The sequence below is a fragment of the Coenobita brevimanus genome, chromosome 34, assembly GCF_032717465.1.
Source record: "Coenobita brevimanus isolate Jiangsu-jjx chromosome 34, ASM3271746v2, whole genome shotgun sequence".
NCBI lineage: Eukaryota > Metazoa > Arthropoda > Malacostraca > Decapoda > Coenobitidae > Coenobita > Coenobita brevimanus.
In genome coordinates this window covers 25,785,973-25,804,120 of record NC_136987.1, presented here as the reverse complement: position 1 = coordinate 25,804,120, position 18,148 = coordinate 25,785,973, and the positions used below count along the sequence as shown (strand labels likewise).

The window sequence follows — 18,148 nt, the reverse complement described above, 5'->3', positions numbered from 1 at the left end:
CAGAATTTTCACTACTAATATCCTATCTCTTACTCTCAAAACATTCATAACATATTCCACCCATTTCTCCGCAACCATCACACCAACACCTCCATATCCGTCTGTCCCCCCCTGCCAAAACAACTTATAGCAAAAGTCCTTCCCAACAATCTTCCTGGCTGATCCACCCCTGTACCGGACTTCCTTGAAACACCCCACATCCACCCACCTCCTACTGAATGCCTCAACGACTTCCCCCGCTCTTCCCCTCAAACTCCCCACATTCCATGAACCCACCCTCATCCCCATGGGTGATTTACTGTCCTCAGGCTTGCTTTGAAACTTATTTTGTTTTGTCATCTTCAGTATTAATAAAGGGGGACAGACATAGCACAGGTCCCACTCACTGCACAGTCCCAGGTCCAGGCAATGGATCTGGGACCCCTAGCCCTCCAGCTTACCAGTGGCTGTGGTAGTGGCCTCGGGGCGCCCTGCCAGGACGGCTGCAGGGACACCCTCCAAGCGCGCCTTGGCACTGCAACTATCCCGCCATTATACACCCACTGATAGGGCAGTCTACTGGGGCGCTACTCCCAGGTTCAGGCCCCTCTCTATTGGGCGGAAGCGGCAGCCTGGGAACCGCAGGGCCCTGTACCCTCTAGCACAGGCCCGAGCCCCATCTCGCCCTGGACCCACGATCTATGCCGGCCGAACCCCCGCCACGCCTCCCCCCAGAAGTCCGCCACTAGGTAGCGGGGGCAAAGTTTTCTGGCCACATACCCTTGCTGGGACCAACCCCTGTAATGTAGTGGGATACGTTGTGTGAAATGTAAAGTGCATGTGGTGTAGCGCATAGATAGTTAGAGGAAATGTTTGGGAAAGTATGCTGGGCTACTCTCCATTTTACTGTCACACTGAAAAGGTCAGCAAAGGGGGATGGTTAGATAGCCAGTGAAACGAACTCCAGCTCTCCCTCTCACCAGCATTCCCATTCCCCTCGGGAGTACTACCCTGTTCGGCCCATGCTACAGCCTCCTCCTACTAAAGAATCACAGCTGAGTATGTCTGCCAAGAAGTGCAATTCACATTCCTCCATTCTTCTCTCCATTATAGTTCAATTTTTTTTTTTTTTTTTTTTTTTTTTTTTTTTTTCACCATCCACTATTTTATGTAATGTAAAATAATTGAATTAGCTTTGAGAGAAATGAAGTGACAGGATGCACAGTGAGGCTGGGTGGTCAGGAATTGGAGAATGAAAATGCATTCAGTGCCTGATTTATAGTGTAACGAGTATGGAAGTTTAGAGGATGAAGTGAATGGAAGGGTACAGCAGGGAAGAAAGGTTGCTAGTTCACTGAAAGCAGTGGTATGGAAAAATGAAGTGAGTATGATGGTAAAGAAGTTGCAGTTTGACAGTACAGTATTGTGATTCCCACTCTAACATATGAAAGTGAAGCTTGGACTCAGTTGGAAGGACAGAAGTCAAGAGTGAGAGCAGTGGCAATGAGTTATTTGAGAGGAGCATGTGGAGATACAGACAGACAAACCAGTAAGGATGTGAAGGAGTGCTGTGTTGTTGATGTGGATGTGATTGAAAGCATTAAGAGAAATGCTTTGAGATGATAGTAGTAGTAGTAGTTGTTCCCTAGGCAGTCTGGCCGAACAGCCCCGAGTCCCTTAGGAAGGCCATGGCCGAGACCGGGCTTTCCCACAGAGCTCTTAAAGACTGTATGTTGTGTTGTTGGCGTAGGTGATTGTGTGCAATTCAGTTTTCCGTAGTGTTTAATAGTATAGGGTGCTGTGTTGCATCCTGGACAGGCATCAGCGACGGAGTCATCCAGCCTCTTCTGGTAGCTTAAGAGGGCTGGATGGTGCCCACATCTCAGCCTGGCCAGGTGGACCCTGTCCTCACAAGGAAGATAGGATTCAGAAGGGTGGATGTCAGGAGGCTGTGCATGCAGCTGTGTGTTGTCTTTAAGTGACTGAATGGAGCGGTGAGTGATCTGAGTGTGGATATGCTTCTGGAAGCTGGTCTGAGATGGGCGAGGGGGGAGAGATGACAGTATTTGTGTATGGTATTGTGTGCTGGGTGTTGTTTTGATGTTCCTTGGTGTGGGTGGATGTGCTGCCATGTACTGTAGTGGATGTTGTGGGTTTGTGGAGGCCGCAGCAAGAAACTGGGTGCCTCTCATGTCTAGGTAATCATTGACTTTGAGGACTTTGGTTGGTTTCTTGATGCAGGTGGTCTGTGGGTGTAGTAGTTATGCAGCCTGTGATTATTTTTAGGGCCTTGTTCTGTATGGTCTGTAGAGTATTGTAGTGTGTTTTGGTGAGGTTAGAAGCCCAGGCAGGGCTTGCTTAAGTCATCACTGAACGTATGTATTGTTTGTATACTGTGGTGGTGGTTTCTTTGTTGTGTCCGAATGTTGTGTGGGCAAGTGATCTCAAAGCGTTGAGTCTTGGTGTTATTTTATTTTTAATGTTTGTGATGTGAAATGACATTGGTGTATTGTATGTTACACCAAGGATTTTGGGTGTGTGTGTGCATGTGGTAGGGGAGTGTTGTTTATGGTGAGGTGTGGGATGTGCCTGTGTTCTTCTGTCCAGTTTTGTGAGAAGAGTCACTGTAGATTTGGCTGGGGCTATTTTGAGCCTGTTTGTGGTGAACCATTCATGTAGTGTGTTGATGTAAGGTTGAATGATGTGTGCAGCTGTGTTTGCGTTTTGGTGCGTATATGTAAGTGTTATATCATCTGCATAGGAAGCTATGTGTATCTGTGGTGTGTGGGGTGTGGGTATGTCGTGCATGTATAGGTTAAAGAGTGTAGGGGGCAAAACAGATCCTTGGGGGACGCCATTTGTGAAGTTTCTGATGTTAGAAGACTGACCAGCAAATGTTACGTGTGCACATCTGCCTGTTAAGTAGTTTGCCAGCCATCTTTTTGTGGTATTGTGCATGTTTGTGTTGAGTATTTTGTTTGTGAGGTTGTGGCGGGGGACAACATCAAAAGCTTTGCTAATGTCTAGTGTGATTAGGATTGTTCTGTGTGGTGGCCTAGCTGAATTCATGCAATCGAAAACTCTCTGTGTAAGGTCTGTGAGAAGGGTGTTTGTGGAGTGTAGTGGCCTAAAGCCATGTTGTGACTGGGCTAGAGGAATGTGAGGTGTGACTAGTTGTAGTACCAGTTGTTCAGTGACTTTAGAGGGGGGTGCAGAGGAGTGTGATGGGGCGATGTGAGGAGGGTAACGTGGGGTCTTTGTTGGGTTTAGGGATAGTGATGATATTGCCATGCTTCCAGATGTTGGGTATTATGTTGTGTGAGTAGCTGTAGTTTGATATGTTGGTGAGTGCTTGTATGCCTTGTGGTCCTAGGTGTTTAAGATGAATGTTGCTTATGTTGTCTGGTCCACAGGCAGATGAGTATTTGAGGTTGTTAATGATGTGCTTCGTCTGGTTGTAAGTGAAAGGTGCATAGTCTGGGTCTGTGGGGAACTGTCTCTTACGTTGGATGATACGTCGGTCTTCGGGATGGGGGTTTAGGTGGCTGTCTTGTGAAAAGTGATTGATGAGAGTGTTTGGTTGTTGTTTGTTTGAGAGTATGGTGTCTGTTGTTGTGATGGCAGCTTGTGATTGTGTGGTATTGATGTTGGATAGTGTGATGCTGTTTAGTGTTTTGTAGAGTTTGCTGATGTTTGTTTTGTGGTCAAGTGTTTGGAGGTAATTTTTCCAGTTTAGTGTTTGCTGTTCTGATATTTTATTGTTTATTTGAGTGTTGAGTTCTTTTATTTGTTGTATGGTGTCTTGTGTATGGGGTGTTGGGGAGTGTAGCAGTGTGTCCTGTTGTCTGATGAGGCCTTGAATTTCTGGTGTGAAGTTGGGGTTGTGTCTCTTTCTGTTGCCTCTAGGGATTTGTCTATTGTCTGCATTTTGTTTGATTGCATTGAAAGTGTGCACAGCGGTGTTAATGTTTGTGATGGGTGTACTGTTTAGTGTTTTGAGATGTTGTTCTGTTTCAGTTACAAAGGCCTCCCAGTTGGCTGTCTTATAATTAGTGTATGTGTGTTTGTGGCCAGCTGGGGTGATTCTGGTTTTGGTAGTGATGATGATTGGGAGGTGATCAGAGCCTAGGGTTTTGACCACTGTCCATGATGTAGTGGGGGCGAGGTTTGGGGAGCAGAAGGTGATGTCTGGAGATGATGGGAGGCAGAGGGCTTGGTGTGGGATATGGGTATGTTGGTCTAGACTGTTTAGTATGAAAAGATGATCTGTCTGGGATTGTAGTACCAGCCCTCTGTCTGTGTCAGGGTTGTTGACATGCTAGGGCGACGACTTGGCCTTGAAATCACCATCCAGGATGATGTTGGGTATGTTAGTGATGTGGTGTATCTGTGGAGAGTAATTGTGTGGTACTGCGGGGGACGACTGGGGGGTGAATGTATGTGTTAGCGATTGTTATGTTTGATATGTTACCAGTGCATATTTTAATTGATTGTATTTCTGTTGTGGTGTCATGTGGGGGGAGAAGAGACTTTGTGTGTGCACTGGTATCTGCAAAGTTGATGGATTTGTGTACCAGGGTGATGAGTCCACTGCCACCGCCGTCGGCCCAGTCTTGTCGAATGGTGGTGAAGTTATGAAATGTTGGTGTTTTCTGTGCTCTGTGTAGTTTTGTTTCTGAGATGGTTTGGCCATGTGGAGTGGATGGAGAGTGACAAACTGACTGGAAGGGTGTATGTGAGTGAAGTAGATGGGGAGGGGAGAGGGGGAGACCAAGGATGAGATGGAGGGATGAAATGGAGAGCTGTATGAAATGGGAGGGTGTGAGTTGGAAAGAGGCTAGTCAGATGGTAGAGAACAGGGTGACATGGAGGTGATTTATTTGTGGCCACCTCTCATAGGATTACAGCATCTAGCCATATATTGATAGATGACCCCTTTGTTACTAGTTATGAAGTCACAGTGCTTATGTTTGAATGTGGAGTGGATCAGAGAGAAGCACAGGGTTATCATTTGCAGGTGAACCAATACTGTACTCCTTTTATATACTGTTGTTTTGTACTGTTGTGCCATGTTTACACCCACACATGTATATAGTGCGATGAGTGTAATGTTTTGTTGGGCATGTATGTGTCCATGTGTAAACAGTGTAATTCAGGTTTAATCCAGTTTTAACCAGTGGTGGGGGCACTCACCATCCACTTACACGATGTAGTGTTGCTTTCGGGTGGCTGCCCTTTCCTCTCTTTCTTCTTTCCTTCCTTCCTTTTATGTCCTTCTTTCTTTCCTTTTCTTTCATTCATTCTTTCCTTTTCCTTCTGTCTGCAGGTGACTCTACACTGAGTGACAAGCCAAATGGTTTCCTGTACACCAGGAAACCATTTACTATGCTAGGTGGTAATCATATAACCAGATTTTGGTGCCTGGTGGTTTAGTGGGTAATTAAGGCACTCCAGTCAGATTGAGCCGGTGAAGGTTTATATCCAAGGAGTGCTTGGGGTTTATTGCTCACGTAATGCCACTCAGGGATGAGTGAGGCTGGTCACTCTCATCTTAATTGTCAGGACCAACTTGCCTAGCCCCGGGCTCCTACGCTCCTCATGGGGCAACACAAGATTGGATGATGGATGGATGAATGAATATAGACAAAACATTGTGAGTGGGTTCGAGATAATATGTGGATGAAGGAGTTCAAGTTTGAGAATAATCAGTCAAAGGGTAAGGTAGAATGGCCCTCTGTTTCAAACCATTTTGATTTGCTTTGGTTCAGACTTAATGGAGTGATTGATCTAAGGAAAAGATGGATTTGATTTTGATAATGCTAAGTCTTAGAGCAAGCTCAGCTCAAGTAATTTTGATCCATTTTGGAAGGGTTAAGGACCAGGCAATATTGATATTTTTTGATTTTTTTTAGAGCAGTTGGTCAAATGTCAAGGTCACAGAATAAAATTAAGTGTCCAGCCCTCAGGCCAGTTGCAGGTCATGGGTGTTGCATTCTTTGAGTGATCATTCTTGTTATACCTAGTACTGTACCTATCTTCATCACCTGGTTTTACAGGGTAAAATGAAAGGAAGTCAGGCCATCATTCACTCCATTACTGGCCAGTCAGGAGTGTAGGGAGAATTACAAATACCTGTAGTGGTTTTAAGATTATTATATATTGACTTTATTGGATATGTTTATGTGAAGCTACACAACGTGGTGAATGTTTTTGGCGTATCAGATAGAACCAGGATTATGGGGGCGTGAATAGTGAGTGAATGGAAGCATGGCCCATTGGATTGGTCAAATTTGGGCTGTCTGGACATTGCTATTCCTTCCCCTGCCCTACGGTGGGAAAGGAGGTCTGGACGATGATGCTTTGTTGTACATTGGTGGATGTAAAACCACACTGTTTACAGTAACAGCTGATGCTATGGCTGGTCCAGGAACTCAGAAGCATCATTACATCCTTTTTTAGCATACTTAAGTCATCCCTCCTTCTTATGGTCATTTACTGGCATTTTGTTTCCATCAGTGTTGTTAGGATGGGTCAAAGTGGTGTCAGAGGAGTGAAAGGGGTCAAAAGAGTCAAAAATGGACGCTGCAAAAGGTGCCAGATGAAGTGACATTTTATCAAGAAACTCAAGCTTGTTACACGTAAAACAGGCCACACTCACATCGCATATATCATATCATTTATAGAGGCTCCAACATGCTTGCGTGCATCTGTCTTTAATTATTCTGATAACTTTGTAGCTAACATTAATTACACTTTGGTTCTGTGGGTCATCACAGTTACTAAAGGAGAGGGAGTCTGTCTGTGACTGAATGTATTGGGAGGAAACTTGGATTCAAATTGTGGTAACCAAACATCTTTGCACCTGACCAGTGACATTGAACCCATAGTATTACTGATGGATCTGCTTGGCCAGACGAACTAGGACTGATCAACAACAATAGTAACTACTACTGTTGGTCCTGTATACACTTTGTCAGAGAGTACAGTATCAGTGCACTCTTTGCACAAAACAATGGAGCACCACAGACAAATGACTATTCCAAAATGGCTGATGAGTCTACCCCACACTGGTAAACCTCCTTCTTTGAGAGTACTGTATATTACTTGCTTGTGACCCTTCCCCACTTCTTTCTTTGGTAGGGTAATGTCTACCACAAGGGAACATGGGTCTACTGCATGGATGGCCTTGCAGGGGCATTTGCTTGCCTGTGGTTAATGGGCCTGTTCAGTTAGGCAGACTGGGGTTACTCAGCAGTAACAACAATAACAACAACAACCTCTTTGTAACACTTCGTATGGATATTCAAATGATAGTAATTTAATCTTTTTAGGAGGTCATCAGCTGTGGTGAGTATTTAGGATATCACTGGAACCCCATTGCACCAAACTTTAATGTGTACATGATAGGGGATCATGTTGTTTGGATGAATTATTTATGGAAGCACACATGACAGTGGTTTGGCATCCCTTGTTAACTTGGTAGTTGTGAACTGATCTGGTAGGTGATGTTAAGTGCATCTGTAGGGAAAAATACACACACACACACACACAAACACACACACACACACACGAACAGCCGGAGAGAGAGGACGTCCAAGGCATCGCTCCTGACCTTGAGTAGTTTCAGGAATTTTGTCTGTCCTGTCTCCTAGGGTCTTTCTTTAAATTTAAAATAATGAAAGTTGGTAGACTACCAAAAATGTAAAGATTTGTTGGCAATAGTATACATGAATGTTTGTGGCTTATTGGTAACAGCTGTTTAGGTACTTGATCGGTACGTTAAAGATGGCCGAAAATGTAAACAATGAGGGAATGGAATTTCAAGGATTTGATGCTAATACTAATGTCATGGACCTAGTGAAAACATTAATTATGAGGATTAGTGAACTCGAAAAAAAAGTAGAGAATCTAGTGATAAAGGATGTGTCAGGAAATACGGAAACCACCATACAGAGTCTAATCCAGTCCAACGAAACAGCCAATGAAGAGATTAAGAATTTGAAGAGGAGAATGTTGAACTGAGGATGAAACTTGAAGAGAGTACTAATAAAACGGAGAAGGTGAGTAATGTACTAGAAGAACACAAGGCAAAGTGGGCACACGTAGAAGAAGAACAGAAAGAAGTGGTCAGCTTAAGAGAGATCATCCAGGAAGAAAGGGAAATGAACAAGAAAGAAATGGAAGAAAATGTAGTGAAAATACTGAAGAAAAAGAGAAAATAGTGAGAGAAACTGTAGAAAGGAACAGATGTGTGGTAGTATTTGGAAACAGGAAGAGGAAGAAAAGGTTAGGTTCGCAAGACTCGAGAGAGACACGAACATGGTGAGAGGAATATTAGGCAAGATTGACCCCGAAGGAAACAAGTGGGTAAAAGAAATTGAGGAAGTAAGGAGGATAGGGCCTTTATAAGAAAGGGAAACAAGACCAATGAGAGTCAAGTTTACATCAGAAAGTGTAATAAATGAGATACTTAAAGTGACCTGGAAATTAAGCAAAGAGGCGGGGATGGAAAATATTATAATAAGAAAAGATCTGAATGAAGAAGAAAGAGAAGCTTTAAAATCATTAAAGGAAGAGGTAAAGGAAAAAAATGATAAGAGGACAGAGGAAGAACGTAATACTTTTTTTTGGAGAGTATTGGATATGAAAGTAAGGAAATGGTATTTAAGGAAATAGAAGTGAAGGAAATTAGGGGGATGGTTGTGAAAGATCAGAAGTTGAGGAAGTGGTACGGACAGAGAGTAGGAGAGAAGAGGGTATTAATAATGTCAAAAATAATTTGAAGGTGATATATACTAATGTTGATGGTTTCATATCGACAAGGATCGAAATTAATGATTTCTTGAGAGAACATGAACCTGATGTCATGTGCTTTGTAGAGACCAAATTAAGAGAAGATATTGATGTTCATTTGGGAGATGGTAAATACAAACTGTGGAGAAAAGACAGAAAAGAAAAAAAGGGAGGAGGAGTGATGATAGCAGTGAAGAACAACATAAATGTAGATACTGTGGAAATGGGAGAAGGCAGGGCTGAAGTGATATATATGAAATTAGAAACTGGAGAGAATGTTAAGAGAGATATGGCGGTAGTGTATGTTTCCCCAAAGACGAGAGCATGGAAGGATGACGAATACCATGAGTTGTTGTCAGATATGGCTAGCTACTTGCAAAAAATAATTGAGAAAAGCAATAATATAATTTTGGTGGGTGACTTTAATTGTAAAGAGGTGAACTGGGAGGAATGGTACTCGGGAGGCGGCGAGGATTCGTGGGGTACTATGTTATTAAATATAATAATGAATAATGTGATGACGCAGTGGGTCAAAGAAGAGACACGGTTTCGAGGTGAGGACACACCAGCAAGGTTAGATTTACTGTTCACCAAAGAACCTGATGTAATAGAATCATTGGAATATCTCTGTCCTTTGGGAAAAAGTGATCACGTGGTCATTGAGTTCCAGATGTTAATAGGAAAACGTCGAGCCAAGAGACGAGCTTCATAGACAGGGAAGATACAACTTTGGCAAAGCAAATTTTACAGGATTGAGAAACTTTTTGAAAATGCGGATTGGAGAAAATTCAGAGAAACAAGAGAGATACAGAGGAAGTGGGATATCTTTCTAGACCTCTATAATTTGGGAGTGGAAAAATTTGTACCAAGAGTAAGAGGGAAAGAAAACAGGAAAAAGGAGTGGTTTAATAGAAGGTGTATGATAGCCAAAAAGAGAGAGATAAGGCGTGGAACAATTGGAGAAAGAGAGGTAACGACAGAACAAAGGAAGAATATAAAAGAACAAGAAACGAATACACAAGAATACGTAGGGAAGAAGAAAGGAATTTTGAAAGGTATAATTGACAAATGCAAGGATGAACCCAAACTGTTTTATAGATTTGTTAATGGCAAACTGAAACAAAAGGAAGGAATCACCAAGCTGAAAGTAGATGGAGAGGTCTTTAATGATGCGGCAATGCAAGCAGAAATAATGAACAAACGTTTCCAGTCAGTTTTCACTAAAGAAAAGGAGCTTGTGGAAGGGGAGGGAGTGATTAGAAATGTTCCGGTGATGAAAGATATAAAAGTGGAGGTGCAGGAAGTGTATAAATTACTGGAAACTCAAGATGTAAGGAAAGCCCCAGGACCTGATGGAATTTCTAATTGGGTACTGAAGGAATGCAGAGAACAACTGGCGGATAAAATTCACAGCTTAATTGTATGCTCACTGGAAGAGGGAAAGTGCCAAAAGAATGGAAGAGGGCAAATGTGGTACCAATTTACAAGGGAGGAAACAGGGAAGAACCCCTGAATTATAGACCAGTGTCTCTAACCAGCATGGTCGCAAAATTGTGTGAGAGAATCCTGAAAGACAGATGGATAAAATATCTGGAAGAGATGAATATTTTGGCTGAATGTCAGTTTGGATTCAGAAGTGGAAGGTCATGTGTTTCAAACTTGATGAGCTTTTACTCAAGAGCGATTGATGTGGTACAGGAGAGAGATGGTTGGGTGGATTGTGTGTACTTAGACTTAGAGAAGGCCTTTGACAAGGTACCTCATAAGAGACTAATGTGGAAACTAGAATATATAGGAGGACTAAAGGGGAAACTTCTGGAATGGATGAGAGACTTTTGAGAGACAGACAAATGAGGACAGTAATAAAGGAAAAGATGTCTGGATGGAGGGAAGTAACAAGTGGAGTCCCTCAAGGCTCAGTGTTGGCGCCAGTAATGTTCCTGATTTATGTAAATGATATGGTAGATGGAGTGAACAGTTATGCGAGTCTGTTTGCTGATGATGTAAAGATCTTGAGGAAGATAGAGGTTGAGGAGGATTGTAAAATACTGCAGGAGGATTTGGATAGGATACACAATTGGAGCCGGACGTGGGAAATGAAATTTAATGTAAAGAAATGTAAAATATTGGAAATGGGTAAAAAGTACCAGGAGACCATCAGTGAATTATTTTTTGGGAAATGAATTAATCACAAAAAGGAGAGTAGAGAAAGATTTGGGAGTGCTGGTCCAAGATAGTTTGTCACCAGAAAAGCACATTAACAAGATAGTTGGAGAGACTTATAAGCTCTTGACTAACATAAGAGTAGCATTTCATTATATGGATGAGGAAATGATGAAAAAATTGATAGTGGCCATGATCCGCCCCAGGTTAGAATATGCAGCGGTAGTGTGGTCCCCACACAAAAAGAAAGATATAAACAAGATTGAGAGAATACAAAGAACAGCAACCAAGATGGTCCCCAGTCTGACAGACCTGTCATACAGAGAGAGGCTGGAAAACTGGATTTGCCTTCGTTAGAGGAAAGGAGAAAGAGGGAGACATGATTGCGGTGTTCAGGACCATGGTGGGAGTAGATAAAATTGACAAAGAAGATCTGTTTGTATGGGATAAGAGAGCAACAAGAGGACATGGAATGAAATTGAAAAAGTCAAGCTGTTTGAAGGATATCAAGAAATATAGCTTTCCTTACAGAAGTATAGACTTATGGAATAGCCTGGACAAAGAGATCGTCCAGTCTAAAAACATAAACGAGTTTAAAGTTAAATTCGACTTATTGAGAAACAGCGACGGAAACCCACGAGCATAGTACATTCCGTGTATATCACAATTAGGTATATTCTTAAATATTTGGAACGACTTAGACAAAGAGGTGGTGCATGAGAAAAACATTCATGTGTGTAAAGGTAGACTTGATAAATGTGGATATGGAGACAGGACAACACGAGCATTGCTCAATTCCTGTATACTACAAATAGGTAAATACACACACCACAAAAAGTGTTAGTTTTGTTAGGTGTATTAAGAATGTTAGAACACACACACACACACACACACACACACACACACACACCACAAAAAGTGTTAGTTTTGTTAGGTGTATTAAGAATGTTAGAGGTGTGAATGGTGAGTTAGTGTGTGTCTGGCTAGTTTAACTGAGCATGCAGTTGATACATCCCTGTGTGTTTTCTACTACTTTGTTTCTAGAACATACCTCACTGTACCCGTAGTTGGGAAAAAGAGGCCATGATGATGATGATGATGATGATATATATGTCAGTTCTTGTCAACTGTATCTTCCATCAGAAAGAGGATGACCTTTAGCCGTACTGTGGTTTGTTAGTTATCCATCCATCCATCCATCATCCAGTCCTACATTGCCCCGTAAGGAGCATAGGAGCCCGGGGCTAGGCTTGTTAGTCCTGACATTTAAGATGAGAGTGACCAGCCTCACTTATCCCTGAGTGGCATTATGTGAGGAATAAACCCCAACCAATCCTTGGATTTAAACCTTCAACATCCCAACCTGATTGGGTGCTGTAATTACCCACTAAACCCCCAGGTGCCATAATTTGGTTATATGGTTACCACCTAGCATAGTAAATGGTTTCCTGGTGTACAGGAAACCATTTGGCTTGTCACTCAATGTAAAGTCACCCATAGGCATAAGGAAGAAGAAAGAATGAAGGAAAGAAAGACAGAAGAGGGAGTGTAAAGTCACCCGTAGGCAGAAGGACGAGGAAAGAACAAAGGAAAGAAAGACAGACGAGGAAGGAAGGAAGAGAGGAAAAGGGCAGGCACCCGAGAGGAGGACCACATTAAGTGTGTGGATGGTGAGCACTCCCACCAACTGTTTCAGCTTTTGTATTGTTGTTTAATCATACTCAACCAAATGTGAACTTGGTGGACTGCAGGCTGAAGCTGATCCTCCCCTGCATTCCACCATCCTTCCTTCAAATGATAGGGAGAGAGATGAGTTGCATTTAAATAACAGAGCTGCCTCCTAATATCAGTGCCATGGCATGAAAACGTTCTTCTTCAGCTGAATGTAGGCTTGACAGACCCATGATAGCTGTGTGTGTATTTACCTATTTGTAGTATACAGGAATTGAGCAATGCTCGTGTTGTCCTGTCTCCATATCCACATTTATCAAGTCTACCTTTACACACATGAATGTTTTTCTCATGCACCACCTCTTTGTCTAAGTCGTTCCAAATATTTAAGAATATACCTAATTGTAATATACACGGAATGTACTATGCTCGTGGGTTTCCGTCGCTGTTTCTCAATAAGTCGAATTTAACTTTAAACTCGTTTAAGTTTTTAGACTGGACGATCTCTTTGTCCAGGCTATTCCATAAGTCTATACTTCTGTAAGGAAAGCTATATTTCTTGATATCCTTCAAGCAGCTTGACTTTTTCAATTTCATTCCATGTCCTCTTGTTGCTCTCTTATCCCATACAAACAGATCTTCTTTGTCAATTTTATCTACTCCCACCATGGTCCTGAACACCGCAATCATGTCTCCCCTCTTTCTCCTTTCCTCTAACGAAGGCAAATCCAGTTTTTCCAGCCTCTCTCTGTATGACAGGTCTGTCAGGCTGGGGACCATCTTGGTTGCTGTTCTTTGTATTCTCTCAATCTTGTTTATATCTTTCTTTTTGTGTGGGGACCACACTACCGCTGCATATTCTAACCTGGGGCGGATCATGGCCACTATCAGTTTTTTCATCATTTCCTCATCCATATAATGAAATGCTACTCTTATGTTAGTCAAGAGCTTATAAGTCTCTCCAACTATCTTGTTAATGTGCTTTTCTGGTGACAAACTCTCTTGGACCAGCACTCCCAAATCTTTCTCTTCTCTCCTTTTTGTGATTAATTCATTACCCAAAAAATAATTCAGTGATGGTCTCCTGCTACTTTTACCCAATTCCAATATTTTACATTTCTTTACATTAAATTTCATTTCCCACGTCCGGCTCCAATTGTGTATCCTATCCAAATCCTCCTGCAGTATTTTACAATCCTCCTCAACCTCTATCTTCCTCAAGATCTTTACATCATCAGCAAACAGACTCGCATAACTGTTCACTCCATCTACCATATCATTTACGTAAATCAGGAACATTACTGGCGCCAACACTGAGCCTTGAGGGACTCCACTTGTTACTTCCCTCCATCCAGACATCTTTTCCTTTATTACTGTCCTCATTTGTCTGTCTCTCAAAAAGTCTCTCATCCATTCCAGAAGTTTCCCCTTTAGTCCTCCTATATATTCTAGTTTCCACATTAGTCTCTTATGAGGTACCTTGTCAAAGGCCTTCTCTAAGTCTAAGTACACACAATCCACCCAACCATCTCTCTCCTGTACCACATCAATCGCTCTTGAGTAAAAGCTCAACAAGTTTGAAACACATGACCTTCCACTTCTGAATCCAAACTGACATTCAGCCAAAATATTCATCTCTTCCAGATATTTTATCCATCTGTCTTTCAGGATTCTCTCACACAATTTTGCGACCATGCTGGTTAGAGACACTGGTCTATAATTCAGGGTTCTTCCCTGTTTCCTCCCTTGTAAATTGGTACCACATTTGCCCTCTTCCATTCTTTTGGCACTTTCCCCTCTTCCAGTGAGCATACAATTAAGCTGTGAATTTTATCCGCCAGTTGTTCTCTGCATTCCTTCAGTACCCAATTAGAAATTCCATCAGGTCCTGGGGCTTTCCTTACATCTTGAGTTTCCAGTAATTTATACACTTCCTGCACCTCCACTTTTATATCTTTCATCACCGGAACATTTCTAATCACTCCCTCCCCTTCCACAAGCTCCTTTTCTTTAGTGAAAACTGACTGGAAACGTTTGTTCATTATTTCTGCTTGCATTGCCGCATCCTTAAAGACCTCTCCATCTACTTTCAGCTTGGTGATTCCTTCCTTTTGTTTCAGTTTGCCATTAACAAATCTATAAAACAGTTTGGGTTCATCCTTGCATTTGTCAATTATACCTTTTTCAAAATTCCTTTCTTCTTCCCTACGTATTCTTGTGTATTCGTTTCTTGTTCTTTTATATTCTTCCTTTGTTCTGTCGTTACCTCTCTTTCTCCAATTGTTCCACGCCTTATCTCTCTCTTTTTTGGTTATCATACACCTTCTATTAAACCACTCCTTTTTCCTGTTTTCTTTCCCTCTTACTCTTGGTACAAATTTTTCCACTCCCAAATTATAGAGGTCTAGAAAGATATCCCACTTCCTCTGTATCTCTCTTGTTTTTCTGAATTTTCTCCAATCCGCATTTTCAAAAAGTTTCTCAATCCTGTAAAATTTGCTTTGCCAAAGTTGTATCTTCCCTGTCTATGAAGCTCGTCTCTTGGCTCGACGTTTCCTATTAACATCTGGAACTCAATGACCACGTGATCACTTTTTCCCAAAGGACAGAGATATTCCAATGATTCTATTACATCGGGTTCTTTGGTGAACAGTAAATCTAACCTTGCTGGTGTGTCCTCACCTCGAAACCGTGTCTCTTCTTTGACCCACTGCGTCATCACATTATTCATTATTATATTTAATAACATAGTACCCCACGAATCCTCGCCGCCTCCCGAGTACCATTCCTCCCAGTTCACCTCTTTACAATTAAAGTCACTCACCAAAATTATATTATTGCTTTTCTCAATTATTTTTTGCAAGTAGCTAGCCATATCTGACAACATCTCATGGTATTCGTCATCCTTCCATGCTCTCGCCTTTGGGGGAACATACACTACCGCCATATCTCTCTTAACATTCTCTCCAGTTTCTAATTTCATATTTATCACTTCAGCCCTGCCTTCTCCCATTTCCACAGTATCTACATTTATGTTGTTCTTCACTGCTATCATCACTCCTCCTCCCTTTTTTTCTTTTCTGTCTTTTCTCCACAGTTTGTATTTACCATCTCCCAAATGAACATCAATATCTTCTCTTAATTTGGTCTCTACAAAGCACATGACATCAGGTTCATGTTCTCTCAAGAAATCATTAATTTCGATCCTTGTCGATATGAAACCATCAACATTAGTATATATCACCTTCAAATTATTTTTGACATTATTAATACCCTCTTCTCTCCTACTCTCTGTCCGTACCACTTCCTCAACTTCTGATCTTTCACAACCATCCCCCCTAGTTTCCTTCACTTCTATTTCCTTAAATACCATTTCCTTACTTTCACATCCAATACTCTCCAAAAAAAAGTATTACGTTCTTCCTCTGTCCTCTTATCATTTTTTCCTTTACTTCTTCCTTTAATGATTTTAAAACTTCTCTTTCTTCTTCATTCAGATCTTTTCTTATTATAATATTTTCCATCCCCGCCTCTTTGCTTAATTTTCAGGTCACTTTAAGTATCTCATTTATTACACTTTCTGATGTAAACTTGACTCTCATTGGTCTTGTTTCCCCTTTCTTATAAGGCCCTATCCTCCTTACTTCCTCAATTTCTTTTACCCACTTGTCTCCTTCAGGGTCAATCTTGCCTAATATTTCTCTCACCATGTTCGTGTCTCTCTCGAGTCTTGCGAACCTAACCTTTTCTTCCTCTTCCCTGTTTCCAAATACTACCACACATCTGTTCCTTTCTACAGTTTCTCTCACTATTTTCTCTTTTTTCTTCAGTATTTTCACTACATTTTCTTCCATTTCTTTCTTGTTCATTTCCCTTTCTTCCTGGATGATCTCTCTTAAGCTGACCACTTCTTTCTGTTCTTCTTCTACGTGTGCCCACTTTGCCTTGTGTTCTTCTAGTACATTACTCACCTTCTCCGTTTTATTAGTACTCTCTTCAAGTTTCCTCCTCAGTTCAACATTTTCCCTCTTCAAATTCTTAATCTCTTCATTGGCTGTTTCGTTGGACTGGATTAGACTCTGTATGGTGGTTTCCGTATTTCCTGACACATCCTTTATCACTAGATTCTCTACTTTTTTTTCGAGTTCACTAATCCTCATAATTAATGTTTTCACCAGGTCCATGACATTAGTATTAGCATCAAATCCTTGAAATTCCATTCCCTCATTGTTTACATTTTCGGCCATCTTTAACGTACCGGTAAAGTACCTAAATAGCTGTTACCGAATAAGCCACAAACATTCATGTATACTATTGCCAACAAATCTTTACATTTTTGGTAGTCTACCAACTTTCATTATTTTAAATTTAAAGAAAGACCCTAGGAGACAGGACAGACAAAATTCCTGAAACTACTCAAGGTTAGGAGCGATGCCTGGGACGACCTCTCTCTCCGGCTGCTCGTGTGTGTGTGTGTTTATGCTAGAAAGAAGGAAACAAATGCCAGGTGCCCGCAAACTGTTCCTTCCAAGAAAACAAAAACAAAAACAGTACAAGTGAGAGCCAAATTCAAGATCTGATCATGTCTTGGTGTGCCTATTATCTTTTCTTCTTTACTAACACCTTATATGTTTGTCTTTCAGGTTGATATATGGGCCACAGGCGTCATAACTTACATTCTTCTGTGTGGGTTCCCTCCGTTTGTGTCGCCAACAAACAACCAGGAGGAACTCTTTGACCAAATACTTCGGGGATACTATGAATTCCACAGCCCTTATTGGGATGACATATCGGAGTCGGCAAGGGAGCTTATTGTCAACATGCTGCAGGTGGACCAAGACAAACGCTTCAGTGCACAAGAAGTCCTAGATCATCCCTGGGTGTCTGTAAGTAGCTCCTTCAGAAAAGTATACAATTGATTCAGACAGACGCCTTAATCCCGTAAGGGATGACCACAAACAAATCGCCTCCATGTCGCCCTGTCCCCCACCATTTTATTGCCCTGCTCCCACCTCACACCCCCCTTTCTCATATACCTCTCCACTCCATCCATCTATCTCATCCTTGGCCTCCTCCTTCCTCTCCCCCCCTCCACCTCACTCATATATACTCTCCTCATCAGTCTCTCACTCTCCATACTCTCCATATGTCCAAACCACCTCAGTATGTTTTTCCTAATGATTCATTCATGATTTTATAATTTCCTTTTATGTGTTTGAGAGTTTATAAATAATATAATAACATAAAGACTGCACTTCTACAAGGCTTTATTAGCATAATTGTGAAATACAGTATGCCATAAGAATCAGATATCCCTTCCCATAAATGTAATGTTGTGTTGGCATATACAATTCCATAACAGACAGCGGACAAGATCAAGCTGACTGAATGAATTTTGCTCAGAGAAGCACATGACAAAGGTTTGATGCCTCATTTTTAGCTGGATATCCATCAGATTGACTGTGTCTTATAAGTAATGTGAACTGCATATACAGTAATCCCTCCAATATCCGACATAATAGAGCCATAGGCAGGTCCGGAT

The 18,148-nt window shown here is 41.7% G+C and overlaps 1 protein-coding gene across 3 annotated transcripts in view; it reads left to right on the top strand.

The window, feature by feature from the left end:
• The window catches only part of LOC145396108 (serine/threonine-protein kinase DCLK1-like), a 276,644-nt gene that overhangs the window by 220,305 nt on the left and 38,191 nt on the right, over positions 1-18,148 (top strand). For all 3 annotated transcript variants that reach the window (XM_080269582.1, XM_080269581.1, XM_080269583.1), the window contains exon 10: positions 17,250-17,492. In XM_080269582.1, the coding sequence (XP_080125708.1) occupies positions 17,250-17,492 (243 nt within the window). The remainder of the gene's footprint in view (positions 1-17,249; positions 17,493-18,148) is intronic.